Below are 15,309 nucleotides of genomic sequence, written 5' to 3'. Positions count from 1 at the left end.
GGGAAGCTCTTCTCTGAACTGGGAGGGGAGTGAACTGTCCACCCCCCACCCCAGGCTCTGCCTGTGCTGCCCCGTCCTCCCCCGGCGCGCCACGTCCGCCCTGACCCAGATACGGGCCGTCTCTGGCGCTGATACGGTGGGCCGGGGTGTTCTGGGGGAGTCTGGCCACGGGGCTGCACAGCGTGTCCAGCTGGCGAGATTAGCAGCTGCCAGCTCCCCTGCCCTGCTCTGGCTCCAGCCCGTGGGGGCAGCGCCTGGCAGGGGCGTGGGGAGGCCCTGCCGGGGCCATGGAGCCTGGCTCCGCTCGTCTCTGCAGCCTGAGGAATCTTGTTGCCCGGGTGGAGCCGGCAGCGTGCGTGGGACAGGCCAAGGCTGCTGGCGGGGTGGAGCGGCAGGGCCCATGTGGCCAGTCTGGGTTCTGCGTTGGGAGCTAGGCAGGGCCTTGCTGCCGTATGGGTGGCTGTGGCACAGGGACAATAGGGGCTCCGTCTCTGGGTGGGAACATGGGGGCTTTGAGGGGCTTTGTGGCCGGGATTTGGGGAAGCAAGGGGGGGGCGCATGCTCTGTGGCCCAGGACAGGGGGGAGAGCAGAGGGGCGCGCGCTGTGTGGCCAGGGGTAGGGGGAGAGCAGAGGGGCGCGCGCTGTGTGGTGCGGGGTAGGGGGAGAGCAGAGGGGCGCACGCTGTGTGGCCGGAGGGTAGGGGGGAGAGCAGAGGGGCGCGCGCTGTGTGGCCGGGGGGTAGGGGGGAGAGCAGAGGGGCGCGCGCTGTGTGGCCGGGGGGTAGGGGGAGAGCAGAGGGGCGCACGCTGTGTGGCGGGGGGGTAGGGGGGAGAGCAGAGGGGCGTGCGCTGTGTGGCCGGGGGGTAGGGGGGAGAGCAGAGGGGCGCGCGCTGTGTGGCCGGGGGGTAGGGGGGAGAGCAGAGGGGCGCGCGCTGTGTGGCCGGGGGGGAGGGGGGAGAGCAGAGGGGCGCGCGCTGTGTGGCCGGGGGGGAGGGGGGAGAGCAGAGGGGCGCGCGCTGTGTGGCCGGGGGGGAGGGGGGAGAGCAGAGGGGCGCGCGCTGTGTGGCCGGGGGGGGAGGGGGGAGAGCAGAGGGGCGCGCGCTGTGTGGCCGGGGGGGGAGGGGGGAGAGCAGAGGGGCGCGCGCTGTGTGGCCGGGGGGGGAGGGGGGAGAGCAGAGGGGCGCGCGCTGTGTGGCCGGGGGGGGAGGGGGGAGAGCAGAGGGGCGCGCGCTGTGTGGCCGGGGGGGGAGGGGGGAGAGCAGAGGGGCGCGCGCTGTGTGGCCGGGGGGGGAGGGGGGAGAGCAGAGGGGCGCGCGCTGTGTGGCCGGGGGGGGAGGGGGGAGAGCAGAGGGGCGCGCGCTGTGTGGCCGGGGGGGGAGGGGGAGAGCAGAGGGGCGCGCCCTGTGTGGCCGGGGGGGGAGGGGGGAGAGCAGAGGGGCGCGCCCTGTGTGGCCGGGGGGGGAGGGGGGAGAGCAGAGGGGCGCGCCCTGTGTGGCCGGGGGGGGAGGGGGGAGAGCAGAGGGGCGCGCGCTGTGTGGCCGGGGGGGGAGGGGGGAGAGCAGAGGGGCGCGCGCTGTGTGGCCGGGGGGGGAGGGGGGAGAGCAGAGGGGCGCGCGCTGTGTGGCCGGGGGGGGAGGGGGGAGAGCAGAGGGGCGCGCGCTGTGTGGCCGGGGGGGGAGGGGGGAGAGCAGAGGGGCGCGCGCTGTGTGGCCGGGGGGGGAGGGGGGAGAGCAGAGGGGCGCGCGCTGTGTGGCCGGGGGGGGAGGGGGGAGAGCAGAGGGGCGCGCGCTGTGTGGCCGGGGGGGGAGGGGGGAGAGCAGAGGGGCGCGCGCTGTGTGGCCGGGGGGGGAGGGGGGAGAGCAGAGGGGCGCGCGCTGTGTGGCCGGGGGGGGAGGGGGGAGAGCAGAGGGGCGCGCGCTGTGTGGCCGGGGGGGGAGGGGGGAGAGCAGAGGGGCGCGCGCTGTGTGGCCGGGGGGGGAGGGGGGAGAGCAGAGGGGCGCGCGCTGTGTGGCCGGGGGGGGAGGGGGGAGAGCAGAGGGGCGCGCGCTGTGTGGCCGGGGGGGGAGGGGGGAGAGCAGAGGGGCGCGCGCTGTGTGGCCGGGGGGGGAGGGGGGAGAGCAGAGGGGCGCGCGCTGTGTGGCCGGGGGGGGAGGGGGGAGAGCAGAGGGGCGCGCGCTGTGTGGCCGGGGGGGGAGGGGGGAGAGCAGAGGGGCGCGCGCTGTGTGGCCGGGGGGGGAGGGGGGAGAGCAGAGGGGCGCGCGCTGTGTGGCCGGGGGGGGAGGGGGGAGAGCAGAGGGGCGCGCGCTGTGTGGCCGGGGGGGAGGGGGGAGAGCAGAGGGGCGCGCGCTGTGTGGCGGGGGGGAGGGGGGAGAGCAGAGGGGCGCGCGCTGTGTGGCCGGGGCGTAGGGGGGAGAGCAGAGGGGCGCGCGCTGTGTGGCCGGGGGGGAGAGCAGAGGGGCGCGCGCTGTGTGGCCGGGGGGTAGAGGGGAGAGCAGAGGGGCGCGCGCTGTGTGGCCCGGGGCAGGAGGGAACGAAGGGGGTTCAAGGCAGGACCATCCATTGTCCATCACCCTGGTGCCTGAGGGCACCTCCTGGTGACCACTCCCCCCTCGCCTGCGGGTGTCCTGCAGACGCGGAAGCTGTCGAAGGCCGAGCGGCAGCGCTTCAGCGAGGAGGTGGAGATGCTGAAGGGCCTGCAGCATCCCAACATCGTCCGCTTCTACGACTCCTGGAAGTCGGCCATCAGAGGCCAGATCTGCATCGTGCTGGTCACCGAGCTCATGACCTCGGGTACCCTGAAAACGTGAGCGGGGCTGGGCTGGCGGGGCGGGGAGCTGGGTTTGGGCGGGGGGGGGGTGGCTGTGGCAGGCAGAGAGGAGACACCGGGGCCGGCGGGGGGCAGGGATCTCCGTGGCTTGCAGGGGAGGGGCGGCACAGTGTGATCCAAGTCTGCCTGGGCCGCTCCCGGGCAGAACTCACACTGCTCTCAGCCAGGCTGGGCTGCAGCCTGTGAGCTGGTGGGAGCTGTGGGGGGGAACCCCACAGCCTGCCCTGGGACCTGCTGCTTAGGTGGCACTGGCTAGGGCCTCCGCTAGGGAACCCTCCCCCCCGCCTTACCCCTCCTAATTCCCTCCTCCCCCCCCAGTTTCCAGCAGGCGCTGCTGGACTCTCCTCCCCCCGTTTCCAGCAGGCGCTACTGGGCTCTTTCTCCCTTCTCCCCCCCCCCCCACCTTTCCAGCAGCCCTAGAGAGGGTTCCCCTTCGCAGCAAAGGGGCTAATGGGCAGCCAGGCTCTGGGGACAGATCCATGCCTGGGCTCTGGCCTCTCCCCCGGGGCTCTGTGCGTGGGGGGGGGGGGCAGCTGGAGTCACCTCCTCACATCCCCCGTGTGGCCCCTGCAGCTACTTGAAGCGCTTCAAGGAGATGAAGCTGAAGGTGCTGCAGCGCTGGAGCCGGCAGATCCTCAAGGGGCTGCACTTCCTGCACACGCGCTCGCCCCCCATCATCCACCGCGACCTCAAGTGCGACAACATCTTCATCACCGGCCCCACCGGCTCCGTCAAGATCGGAGACCTGGGCCTGGCCACGCTCAAGCGGGCCTCCTTCGCCAAGAGCGTCATAGGTACCGGGGGGCTGGGGGGGTGGCCGGGGCGGGGAGGCTGGCAGAGCGGGGTCTCTGGGCAGCACGTGGTCCGGGGGGGTGGGCCCCACTAGCCTGACTCCAGGCTGAGATGGGAGTCCTGGGGGAGGCTGGTGTCGGGCAGCTTGGCGCTGAGCCGTGCCCCCTGCACCGTCAAGGCACCCCGGAGTTCATGGCCCCCGAGATGTACGAGGAGAAGTACGACGAGGCGGTGGACGTGTACGCCTTCGGCATGTGCATGCTGGAGATGGCCACCTCGGAGTACCCCTACTCGGAGTGCCAGAACGCCGCCCAGATCTACCGCAAGGTCACCTCGGTGAGTGCCTGTGCGCCCGGACGTGGGGTTCCCCCTTCTGCTGCTGGCACTACCCCTGCGCAGGACGCCCCCCCCCCCCCCCAGGCCGCTGCGTGGGACGCCCCCCCCCTCCAGGCCGCTGCGTGGGACGCCCCCCCCCCCCCTCCAGGCCGCTGCGTGGGACGCCCCCCCCCCCCTCCAGGCCGCTGCGTGGGACGCCCCCCCCCCCCCCCAGGCCGCTGCGTGGGACGCCCCCCCCCCCCCCAGGCCGCTGCGTGGGACGCCCCCCCCCCTCCAGGCCGCTGCGTGGGACGCCCCCCCCCCCTCCAGGCCGCTGCGTGGGACGCCCCCCCCCCCTCCAGGCCGCTGCGTGGGACGCCCCCCCCCCAGGCCACTGCGTGGGGCACCCCCCCCCCCCTCCAGGCCACTGCGTGGGGCACCCCTTCCCCCAGGGCTGCTCCAGCACTGTACAACCCCAGCCTGGCCTTCGCTGAGATTTCCTGAGGCTGCTGCTGGAGCTCGGGGAGCAGCTGCAGGCTCCGGCCCGGAGGCAGAACTCGCCCCAGGCTGGGTGTTAATGCCACGGCTGAGCTCTTGGGTCTCTCGTCCATCTCCTGGGCTGAGAGGTGGGGCTAGGGACAAAAGAGGGGGGCTGCTCTGGGCTTCCCCTGGATTCCCTTGCAGGCTGGACCCGTCCCCCTTAGCGGTGCCTCCCAGCTGCCCCTGCCCTGCTGCCCGCGGCGGGTTTCTGTCTGGCGGAGGCCGCGTGGCTGCCCACGTGCCGCTCCCTGGCGTGCCGGGGCCTGGGAGCCGCAGCCCCCGGTGTTAATGGAGCAGAACCAGGAAGCTGTTTGTGAACCTGCTGCCCTGGGCCAACTCGTGGGCTTAACGAGCCTGAGCCAGCCAGATCCAGCGCGGTGCCGGTTTGCTCCAACCCCCCGCGCCGCGGGGCTGCTCTGTCCCCTTGCTCAGGCCAGGGAGGGAGATGGCCGGGGGTGCTGGCCTGCACGGGGCTCTGCCTGGTGCTGGGTGGCTTTGCTCACTGAGCCCATGCCTGGGCTGCAGCTGGCTCTCCCCTGCCTCAATTGGGGCCTCTGTCCCCAGCTGGGGGTGTTTCCTCCCGGCCCTGTGTGGTCCCTTCCATGCTTAGCTTGTGGGCTCTGAGAATCGGGTCCCAGGAGGCAGAGGGGGCAGCCCCAGACGTCACGGGGCCGGTCAGGGATGTTCGCTCCCAGCACTGCCGGGGCTGAAGCGCCGAGGGTGTCGCTGAGCTGCCCGGGCGCGGCCTGGCCAGGGACCTGCCTGACTCTCGGGGTGTCTCCCTGCAGGGCATGAAACCCAACAGCTTCTACAAGGTGAAGGTGCCAGAGCTAAAGGAAATCATTGAGGGCTGCATCCGCATGAACAAGGCGGAGAGGTGGGAGCTGCGGGGCAGGGGCTGGGGCCACGGGGTGGGCAGATCCCGGTGCTTTGGTGGCCCCTGGGGCGGGGCAGGGCTAGGGGGCTGGGGACCCTTGGGATTGTGTGGGACGGGGCTGGGGCGTTGGGGGTCTCTGGGGCAGAGGGGGCCGGCAGGGTTGGGCTAGCGGATGAGCTAGGGCACCCCAGTGCTGGCTCTGTCCCTTGGGATGCCGGGAACTGGGCCAGGCCCCCGGCTGTGCGGGTGCCCGCTGACCCCGGCCTGTCCTCCAGGTACACCATCCAGGACCTGCTGGAGCACGCCTTCTTCCAGGAGGACACGGGGGTGCACGTGGAGCTGGCCGAGGAGGACGACGGGGTCAAGTCCGGCCTCAAGCTCTGGCTGCGCATGGACGACACCAAGAAGCTGCACGGGAAGTACAAGGACAACAACGCCATCGAGTTCCTCTTCGAGCTGCACAAGGACGTGGCCGAGCAGGTGGCCCAGGAGATGGTAAGTGCCCGCGGCGGCAGGGGCGCGGCTCTGCACCCGCCTGGGAGTGGGGGAGACCGTGATCTGGGCCAGCCCTGTTCCTCCGGCTCCCTGGCCCTCTGGCGGGGGAGCCACTCGGATCAGTGCTGCTGGCTTGCTGCTGGCCAGGGCTTTTCCTCCCCTGCCTGTAGTGGGTGCTGCTGCCTCATGCGGGGGACAGCGATCCCCCTCCCCTTGCCTGTAGTGGGGGGGCCGTCTGCTCTGTAACCCGGGGTTCTCCTGCGCTGTGATTCCCACTGACTCAGCCACGTGTATTGGGTCCCGACACCTAGTCCCAGATAACAAGGCTCTTCCCAGGGGGGAGACAAAGGAAGGGAGGCAGAGACGGCCACCTGGGGCTGGGCAGTCATGACTGGGGAAAACGAGGAGAGGAGACTAAGCTGAGTACTGAGGGTTCGGGGGCCTGTGGACCCCACCCCAAGGGGTCTAGGGCTGCCAGCCCCTGACTCCTTATGTCCACATGACGCCTATGCGGCGCTGTATCCTGGAGAAGCAACAAACCCTCTTCTGTTCTACACGCTGCCACACACTCCTTTGGTGCCCTGATCTCCCCAGTGTCTATCTCACTGCCTCCCTGGGTGCCCTGCCAGGCGGGGCCAGGGCAAGGCCTGATGTGCCCCCCCCTTTCCCTCCGCAGGTGACCCTGGGCTTCGTGTGCGAGGCGGACTACAAGCTGGTGGCCAAGGCAGTGCGGGACCGTGTGGCCACCATCAAGCGCAAGCGGGAGAAGATGAAGCGGGCGCAGGACGAGCTGCAGCGCCAGGAGCAGGAGAAGCAGCCGGGGCTCCTGCACCTGATGGAGGAGCTGAAAGGGCCCCCAGGACTCAGCAGCGCGCAGCCCTCGCCGGCCACGCCTGGCTCCGGGGACTCTGCCTTCCCCCCGGAGCCCGAGGAACCCGAAGTCGATCAGCACCAGCACTTCCTGTACCGGCACACCAGCTACTCCTCCACCACCTGTACGCAGGCAGCGCCCGGTGCCGGGGCCACAAGGGTGGTGGCTGGTGCTGGCATGGCTGGCGTTGGCCAGCATCTCCCTGGGGGACATCCCTTCTCATTGGCATCTGCAGCTGGCCTGGAGCATGTCAGGGCAGAGGCAGCTGCTCCTGGTCCTCTCCTGGGGATGGGATCCAGAACCTGCAGCTCCTGATGGGCGGGTGGGGGCGAGTGCAAAGCCGTCAGGGGGGTAGTCTGCCCCGGCCTTCCCGGGTGGGCAGAGTCCTGTGAGGCCGGCTGCTCACCCTGCTCTCTGCTCCCAGCTGACTGCGAGACAGATGGATACCTGAGCTCCTCTGGGTTCGTGGACTCTCCAGACCTGTCCCACCGCCACTCGGGCACCTTCTCCAGCGGGGACCCCTGCAGCCCCCTAGCTGCCCAGTCGGAGAGCTGCTTCCCAGTGGTGAGTGGAGCCTGGCGCTGCCGGGGGGCACCTGGCGTTCCCCTTGGGGGGTTGCTGGGGCCCCGCCATGCCCCTCACTCTGGCCTCTCCCTGGCAGAGCATCGCGGTGAGCCTGCCCTCCGAGCGCCTGCCGTCCGCCCCGGCCAGCGAGTTCTCTTCCCCGGTGGACAGGTACGTCTGGGGCCTGCTCCGCCGGGGGGCGGTGCCCCCAGCCCCCCACTGCCCTGCTCAGGAGGCGATGGCTGGGGCTGGCCACGGAGATACGGGCCTGTGGGTGGGTTATGGGGCAGGGGGGAGCCTGGGGCACGCGTGGGCGGCCATTTGTAACTCTCGCCTCCGTGCCGGGCTGCTGCCTGGGCCCGGGGCCCGCCCCCCAGCTACGCGTCCGACGTGGCGTCCGGCCTGAGCGACGGCTGCGAGGGGCTCTCGGCCAGCGAGCGGAACGCCAAGCTGCCGGCCAAGCGGGCCTCGGGGAAGCTGCTGCGGCGCCGCGCCCGGTCGAGGCTGCGCATCACCAACGTATGCGCCACGGGGCACCCGCCTGGGCTGGGATTGGGGAGGGGGCCACGGGGCCTGCCGGAGGTGTGGCGGGGGGTCAGGAAGGCAGGGGTGGGGAGCCTGGGGGGTGCTCCTGGCCCTGCTCTCCCTGTTTCCTACCTTCTCCTGGCCTCATGTGGGCGCGGCAGCTGCTGCTCCAGCCCTCCTGCCCCTGTGTGGGCATGTGGGAAGAGAAGCCCTCATTGGCCCCTCACATTCCCATTGGGGGGGTGTGGCCCCCCCCCCCCCCAAGCTCGTCATCCTCAGGCAGAGGAGCAGGGCTGAGCCAAGCGCCGGCCTCTCCCTGAGGATTGCACAGTCCCTGGCACCCAGTGAGGGTGGGTGGCATGGCGGGCGGGGGGTCTCCCGCAGCTGCCTGTAGCTGCCCCTGCCCCGCAGATCTCGGACAAGAGCGACCGGGTGGTGGAGTGCCAGCTGCAGACCTACAACAACAAGATGGTGACCTTCAAGTTCGACCTGGACGGGGACAACCCTGAGGAGATCGCGGCGGTCATGGTGAGCGCCAGGGCCCGGCAGGGCTTGGCAGGGCTGGGGGTGCCGGCACCCAGCCCTGACCTGCCTGCTGTGCCCTGCAGGTCAGTAATGAGTTCATCCTCCGGTCGGAGCAGGACGGCTTCATCCATCGCATCCGGGACATCATCCAGCGTGTGGAGACCCTGCTGCGCAAGGATGGGCAGGGGGCCGCCGGGGCGGCTGGCAGCCCAGAGCCTGAGAGCCTGTCGCCCATGGCCGCCGCCAACGGGTTCCCGGTGAGTGTCCCCTGGTGAGCAACATCCCCCGTGCCCCGGCCCCCCGGTGAGCAACATCCCCCGTGCCCCGGCCCCCCGGTGAGCAACATCCTCCGTGCCCCGGCCCCCCAGGTGAGTTCCCCTCCCTGTGCCCCAGTGCCCCCGGTGAGCACCCTGCCTGTGCGAGAGCCAGAACCCGCCTGCCTGCAGGGAGCTGCTCTGCACTGAGCTGCTGGCTGGTTTCCCGAAGGCTGACTGACCGTCACCCGGATGGTGCATGGGTGGGCCCCGCCGGCCGCGCCCTGAGCAAGGGGAGCGCCCAGCAGGCGGCCAGGCCTTGGGCAAGCCCTGGCTGAAGCGGCTGGGTCCCTCTGGGGCACTGGCTTTCCTCAGGCTGGCCCCTCCCTTCAGCTGCTGCTGAGTCCTCATGCCCCTCTGGCACGTGTGCGGATTCCCAGGGCGTGACCTCTGCCCGTGGGTCGCTCCAGAGAGCCCCCCTAGCTCCTGGGGCTCTGCCGAGGGGTCCCAGCCCTGCCCGTGACAGGCCCTGTCTCTCGTCGGCAGGCAGAGCTGCAGCTGCAGGAACTCTCCCGCTCCGTCTCGTCGTCGTCCTCGCTCAGCGGTACGTGCCTGCCACCTCCGCTTCCCGCTGGGACCCCTGCTCCGGCCAGGCAGCCCCGCGCTGCCCGCTGGCTTGTAATGGAAGCGATAGGGCAGCTCCTGTGCCGGCTGGGGGCCTGCAGCCCGGGCACCAGTCACTATGTCCCGCTGCAGGGACAGGTCTGTGCCACCCCTGCCCGGCAGCTGCACAAGTGGGAGGGGCTGCTGCTCGGGGGCATGGGGGCTGCGCGGTGCCGGAACTGACTCCCCGTCTCTGTCCCAGACCTGGGCGGCAGCAGCCCTGGCCAGTCGGAGCTGTCTCCAGTGCAGCCCTCGCTCGGCAGCTCCCCCTCCGACAGCGACCTCTTCAGCCTCGCAGACACCCCGCCGGTGGCCCAGCCTGGGGGGCTGCAGCCTCTACTCCCAGTAGCAATGCCAGGTACTGACTGGGGCACCGGCCTCCCCGCCTTCCCCAGGCCCGGTCGTGGCCCTGCTGGGCAGAGAGGCGCCTGGCACCCTCCCGAGCTGGCAGCCGGGGGCTGGAACACCTTTGCTGCTGCCCCCGCCCCGGCAGACCCACCGATGGGGGGAGGACAGTTCCACCAGGGCCTGGCGTTTCAAAGGGGCCTGGTGCTGTGGCGGCCAGGGCCCCGGGTCCCTGAAGGCTCAGCACCGTGCTTTGGGCAGCACTGAGGACTGATGGCCCTCAGCCCTACCCCTTGCACCCAAAGCTCCTGGAAGTGCACAGCTGCTCCTCCCCCTCGCCCCCGTACCTGCTAGGGATGGAATGGTCTAGTCCCATTAGCTCTTCCGTTAATGCTGTGGACTACACGCTATAGACTCCCCCCTTGGCCAGTAAAAGTTTTAGCAGCCTGCCTCAGTCCCCGGCTCGCACCGGGTCCGGGACCTACCCCTGCTGCGGCTCTGCATTTCAAGTGTATTAGGAGCCACGCAGGCAGGCAGCCTGCCTCAGTCCCCAGCTCGCACCGGGTCTGGGACCTACCCCTGCTGCGGCTCTGCATTTCAAGTGTATTAGGAGCCATGCAGGCAGGCAGCCTGCCTCAGTCCCCGGCTCGCACCGGGTCTGGAACCTACCCCTGCTGCGGCTCTGCATTTCAAGTGTATTAGGAGCCATGCAGGCAGGCAGCCTGCCTCAGTCCCCGGCTCGCACCGGGTCTGGGACCTACCCCTGCTGCGGCTCTGCATTTCAAGTGTATTAGGAGCCACGCAGGCAGGCAGCCTGCCTCAGTCCCCGGCTCGCACCGGGTCTGGAACCTACCCCTGCTGCGGCTCTGCATTTCAAGTGTATTAGGAGCCATGCAGGCAGGCAGCCTGCCTCAGTCCCCAGCTCGCACCGGGTCTGGAACCTACCCCTGCTGCGGCTCTGCATTTCAAGTGTATTAGGAGCCAGGCGGGCAGGCAGCCTGCCTCAGTCCCTGGCTCGCACCGGGTCCGGGACCTACCCCTGCTGCGGCTCTGCATTTCAAGTGTATTAGGAGCCAGGTGGGCAGGCACCCCGGCTCAGTTCCGGCTCGCACTGGGTCTGGGAGCTCAGCCCCCCCTCCCCTCCCGCCCTAGGAAGGGGCTGCTCCTGTCCCGCGGTCCTGCCTCTGGATCAGAGGCAACAGCGCAGGGTGACAGGCAGCCAGTTTGCGAGGGGAGCTGATTTTTTTTTAAACGGCTCCCCTCACAGATCGGCTCCCTCCTGGCACTCCACAGAGGCAGCAGTGCGGGGTGGCAGGGGGCTCCTCGGGAGTGGGGCTGGAGCGCACTGGCTGCCGGCCCCGCACCGGGGACTATCGAATAATCAAGTAACCAATAAGAATTCATGAGGTTTCTCGACTGTTCAATTCACGGATATTGAACATCCCTAGGACCTGCCCCCCGGCCCACAGTGGCTGTCGGCCCCACTGCCCTCAAGGGAGCAGCCAGTGAAGCTGGGTGTGGGGGCAGGGACGTGGGGACCCTAGCTAGGAGAGGGGCTCAGAGGGGGTGGTGCCCAGTTTTGGATGGGGACATGCTTAACCCTTTCCTGCCAGGCCGTGCTCACTCTTTTCTCCCCCGCAGGCTCCCCCAGCACAGCCGCATGGAGCTGGCCCTCCTTCTCGATGGCGCCCAGCCTGGTCCCGTACCGGCTGCCCACGTCCCCGTCGTTCCCACAGACTGCTGGGCCCCAGGCTGGGGGCTCCCTGCTGCCCACCACGCCGCCCGGGGCCGGACTGAGCACGCCTGCTACGCCCCCCTGGTCTCCTGTCACCTCCCCCTTGATCTCGCTGGCTGAGATGTTCTCCCTGGCAATGATGAGCATGGCCCACACGCTGCTGCCGACCGTCACCGTGGCTGCTGCCCCGCCGGGCGGGCCCCAGGCCCCTGCGCCGATACCTCGCCCGCAGGCCCTGTACCTGGGGCCGGCGCACTTCACCTCGCCTGACCCCACGGGCCTCCTGGAGCCAGCGCCGTGCTGCAATGGGACTCAGGACCCCCACAGCACCCCCGCCTGGGAGCCAGCTCCTGCCCCTCAGAGCCTCGGAAGGGGCGGCACCAGGGGGAGCCTGCTGTCGTCAGAGAGAGCGCCTGCTGCTGGGGTGCTGGCCAGCAGCTCGGTAAGCACCCCCCAGGAGGAGCGTGGGCCCAGCAGTGAGAGCTGCCAGGAGGAGTTAGGCTGGTGTGGGGGTATGGGGGGCGCTGGGTAGGCCCTGGAACGGGGGAGGGGGCACAGCCAGGACGTGCCCCCAGGTGAGGTGCGACCCCGGCTCTAAGGCTGCTGGGAAGGGACCCAGCGCTCAGGTCCTGCTGGGACTAGTTACCGCAACCCTGGGGCCGGGGGGACGAGCCGCTACCCCGGGCTGAGACAGTGCTGCTGGCTCGGAGCGAGGCCTGGAGCAGCCTGCTAATCCGGGGGCTTGGGCCTGAGCCAAGACGCAGCAGCTCAATCCCCGGCCCATCTGCTCTGGGGGATTAGTTGGCCTCGCTGCTGCTGGGGGGCGGGCGACGCTCCCTGACCTGGCTTCCGGCTCTTCTCCTAGGTATCACCCAGCTCCCCGAAACCCGGCAGCCACCTGATCGTCTCGGAATCGCCTGCCCCTGGCCCAGCCAAGGCCCGGCTGTCCCCCATCAATGAAGGTGAAGGCCTGGGCTGGGCGGGGTTCCCTGGGGCTGGCTGAGCTGTGGGGATAGGGCTGGCGAGGCCAAGAGGCCTGAGGACCTGCCTGCCACCAGTGCAGGGAGAGCCATGCCCAGAGCTCAGACCCTGCCTCATTTGTTCCCAGAGACCAAGCCCCAGATTCTGGGCCGGTTCCAGGTGACCACGTCCAAGGACCCAGCCAACAGCCAACAGCAGAGCCCGAGCGACAGTGAGCAGAGCAGCCCGGAGCTCTGGGAGGGGGCAGCCGGCGCCTCCTTGCAGCCCTCCACGTCCAGCTCCTCCTCCACGGAGGGCAGCACGAGCCACGACTCGGACTCTGTCCCTGACACCCCAGTGCAGGACCCGGAGGAGCTGCTGGCCGAGGAGGGGACGCCGGTGGCCCTGGCGGAGAGCGACCAGGAGGGGGTGGGGGCGGCCGGGGCTGAGAGCCCGCAGCAGGCAGTGGTGAGCCAGGTGTGGATGAGCTACACCCGCAGCATGTCCTACCTGAGCAGCGACGACACAGAGAGCGAGGACGAGGAGATCTGGGAGGAGCTGCAGAGCCTGCGCCAGAAGTGAGTGGGGGCCTGTGCTGGCCTTTCCAGTGCGGGAGCAAGCAGGGCCCTGGGCAAGCACCCCTGGCTCCAGGGAGCAGGCAGGCTCCTCCCCCTGCCCCATGGCAAGGGGGCTACACGCCAGGGGTGGGGGGCTGCCCCCTCCCCCGTCTTCCCAGGCTCCTCCCTGTGGGCAGCTGGGCTGGAACCCAGCCTGTGCCCTGACAGCCCTTCTGTCCCCAGGCACCTCTCGGAAGTGCAGACGCTGCAGGCTGTGCAGAAGAAGGAGATCGAGGAGCTGTATTGCCGCATGGGGAAGCAGCCGCCCCCCGGCATCGTCTCCCCAGCTGCCATGCTCTCCAGCCGCCAGCGACGCCTCTCCAAGGGGGGCTTCAACCCGTCTCGCCGCAACAGCCTGCAGCGCCTCGAGCTCTCGCAACCCCCAGGTACCGGTGGCTGCCCACTGTCCCCTGTCATCTGCCTCCCACCCCGCTGTCCTCACAGCCCCAGGTGCCTGCTGAGGCGTGCGCACACGGCCCTGTCCTCCCTGCTGCCCTCTCGCAGCCCACAGGTACCAGCAGCTCCCTGCTTCCTCCCCCATCCTCGCTCCTCCTGCCCAGGGCCCCTCCTATCATGTGGCTGTAGTGCCTAGGGCATGTGCTGTGGGGCGCTCTGAGGGCCACACCCTGATTGCACAGAGGGATCCTCAGCTCTCTGCCCTGGAGCAAGTGACATTAACCCGCGTGTTGCATGGCCAAGCCGATGTCCTCCCACCCCAGCGGGGCAGCATGCTGGGCTGTGCAGCGGGCACCTCAGAGGGTGCTTTATGGCACCCAGTGCCCCCTGGCTGCCCACCCCGTCTGGCTCCTCACAGGGATCATGCGCAGGAACTCGCTGAGTGGCAGCAGTACCGGCTCGCAGGAGCAGCGGCCGACCAGAGGGGTGACGTTCGCCGGAGATCTCAGCCGAATGGTGAGGGTGGGGGGTGCTCATGGAAGCTGGGGGACCTCTTAGGCCGTTGAGTCCCACCACAATGAGCAGGCAGCTCCCCAGGGCCATGTTGCCTCTGGCACGGAAGAGTTGGTGCTTGAACATGTACTGTAGAGGCCCTGCAGCACCCCAAAGCAGCATGGCCCAGGCTCTCCTCTGTGGGGTCAGGCATGCAGCTTAGTCCCAGAGAACACCTGTGAGTGGGTCGCTCCTGCCCACAGGCCCTTCAGGATGAGCACCCCTTGCTGGGAGCCAGCACCAGCTCAACCCCCTCTCCTGCTCTCTCTTTGCAGTAACCGGCCTTCCAGCACCTATTTTCATGGACTACCTCAGCCACACCCCAGCTGCCTGCGGCCCCGGAGGAGTGATGAGAGGCCCGGCTGTGAGCTGACTGGGAAGTGCCCCACCCCATGGGAGCCTCCATGTGTGAAGACAGCACTGGCCCTGTGGGGCAGCGGCTGCTACTTGGGAATACAGACTCCTGCCCTTGTGTGCCCCTCCCCATCCCTGTGGAGCCAGGCACTGGACCGCACGGTGCCTACTATGGATGCCTGCAATGTGGCCAGCAAGGACTCCTGGCTTTGTCTCAGCAACCCCGGGGAAGCTCTGCGCTGCCCTGCCTGCACGAGGCCCTTGGTGAAGCCTGTGTTGGTGGCAGCGGGAGGGTCCTGCCAGACTGGCTCACGCTCCCCTGCACAGGCTGCAGCTGGGCAGGTTTGGGGGCTGCAGAAGAGGCTGAGGAGTAGCAGGTGTGACAGGGTAACCCCCCCCCCCCCCACACACACACACACAGAGCCACAGGGAGCCTTGCTTCAGAGCGCCCCCTAGTCCTGTCAGGGAGGAATGTCTCCTGCTGAGCCCCAGCCCTTCCCTGAGCCCCCTCTGCATTCAGCTTCTCACACTTCAGGTGCACTCCTGGAATCCTTCAGCAACAGGGCAAGTGCCACTGGTGTGTGACACCACGGACAGACCAAGGGGCTGATTTTGGCTCTGCCTGGATGGACAGGACTTGGCCTTATTCCCAGGCCCCTTCAGTCATGCTTGAAGCCAGGACCTGGGCTGTAGGAAAGACGGGGTGGACTCTGTTCCTCCCCATTATGGCAACTCACCTCTGTGCTTTATTCTGCGCCTGGAGCTGCCAGCCCCACGGCAGCAAGAGGAACAACCCTGTGATGGGGCTGTGTTCTCAGTGCCTCTTTACCCCAGAACCATAAACCCGTGGCATAGGGCCAAGTGCATTTGCACCCTTGGGCCAAACCTTTCTCCTTGGCCAACAGGTGTCTGGTCTGTCTTTGCTGGGCCTTAGCAGCAGGAAGCCTCAGCGTTTGGCTTCCTCGCTGGCCCTGACAGGCCCTCTGCATGGCTGCAGTGTGAAGTATGGCCTTTGCCCTCAATAGGACACACACTGACCTTGTTGTAAAGGGCGTTGTAGAGACTCTGTACAGCAGTTGTGAATAAAATGGATCAAATGGA

General features: G+C 69.2%; 1 protein-coding gene across 3 annotated transcripts in view; it reads left to right on the top strand.

Moving 5' to 3' along the window:
- Positions 1–15,309, top strand: part of WNK4 (WNK lysine deficient protein kinase 4) — a 25,399-nt gene extending 10,090 nt beyond the window's left edge. Inside the window, exons 2-20 of one of the 3 annotated variants that reach the window (XM_075911515.1) lie at positions 2,632–2,804; positions 3,402–3,622; positions 3,799–3,956; positions 5,264–5,352; positions 5,628–5,847; positions 6,524–6,842; positions 7,143–7,282; positions 7,380–7,453; positions 7,660–7,801; positions 8,219–8,335; positions 8,416–8,589; positions 9,133–9,190; positions 9,452–9,607; positions 11,236–11,771; positions 12,195–12,291; positions 12,438–12,867; positions 13,090–13,292; positions 13,721–13,818; positions 14,130–15,309. In XM_075911515.1, coding sequence (XP_075767630.1) covers positions 2,632–2,804; positions 3,402–3,622; positions 3,799–3,956; positions 5,264–5,352; positions 5,628–5,847; positions 6,524–6,842; positions 7,143–7,282; positions 7,380–7,453; positions 7,660–7,801; positions 8,219–8,335; positions 8,416–8,589; positions 9,133–9,190; positions 9,452–9,607; positions 11,236–11,771; positions 12,195–12,291; positions 12,438–12,867; positions 13,090–13,292; positions 13,721–13,818; positions 14,130–14,132 — 3,408 coding nt within the window. In that variant the 3' untranslated portion in view covers positions 14,133–15,309. The other 2 variants (XM_075911516.1, XM_075911514.1) reach the window with 2 other exon arrangements.

Source organism: Pelodiscus sinensis, chromosome 29 (genome assembly GCF_049634645.1).
Source record: "Pelodiscus sinensis isolate JC-2024 chromosome 29, ASM4963464v1, whole genome shotgun sequence".
Classification (NCBI taxonomy): domain Eukaryota; kingdom Metazoa; phylum Chordata; order Testudines; family Trionychidae; genus Pelodiscus; species Pelodiscus sinensis.
This window is presented reverse-complemented; position numbering and strand designations above follow the sequence as displayed.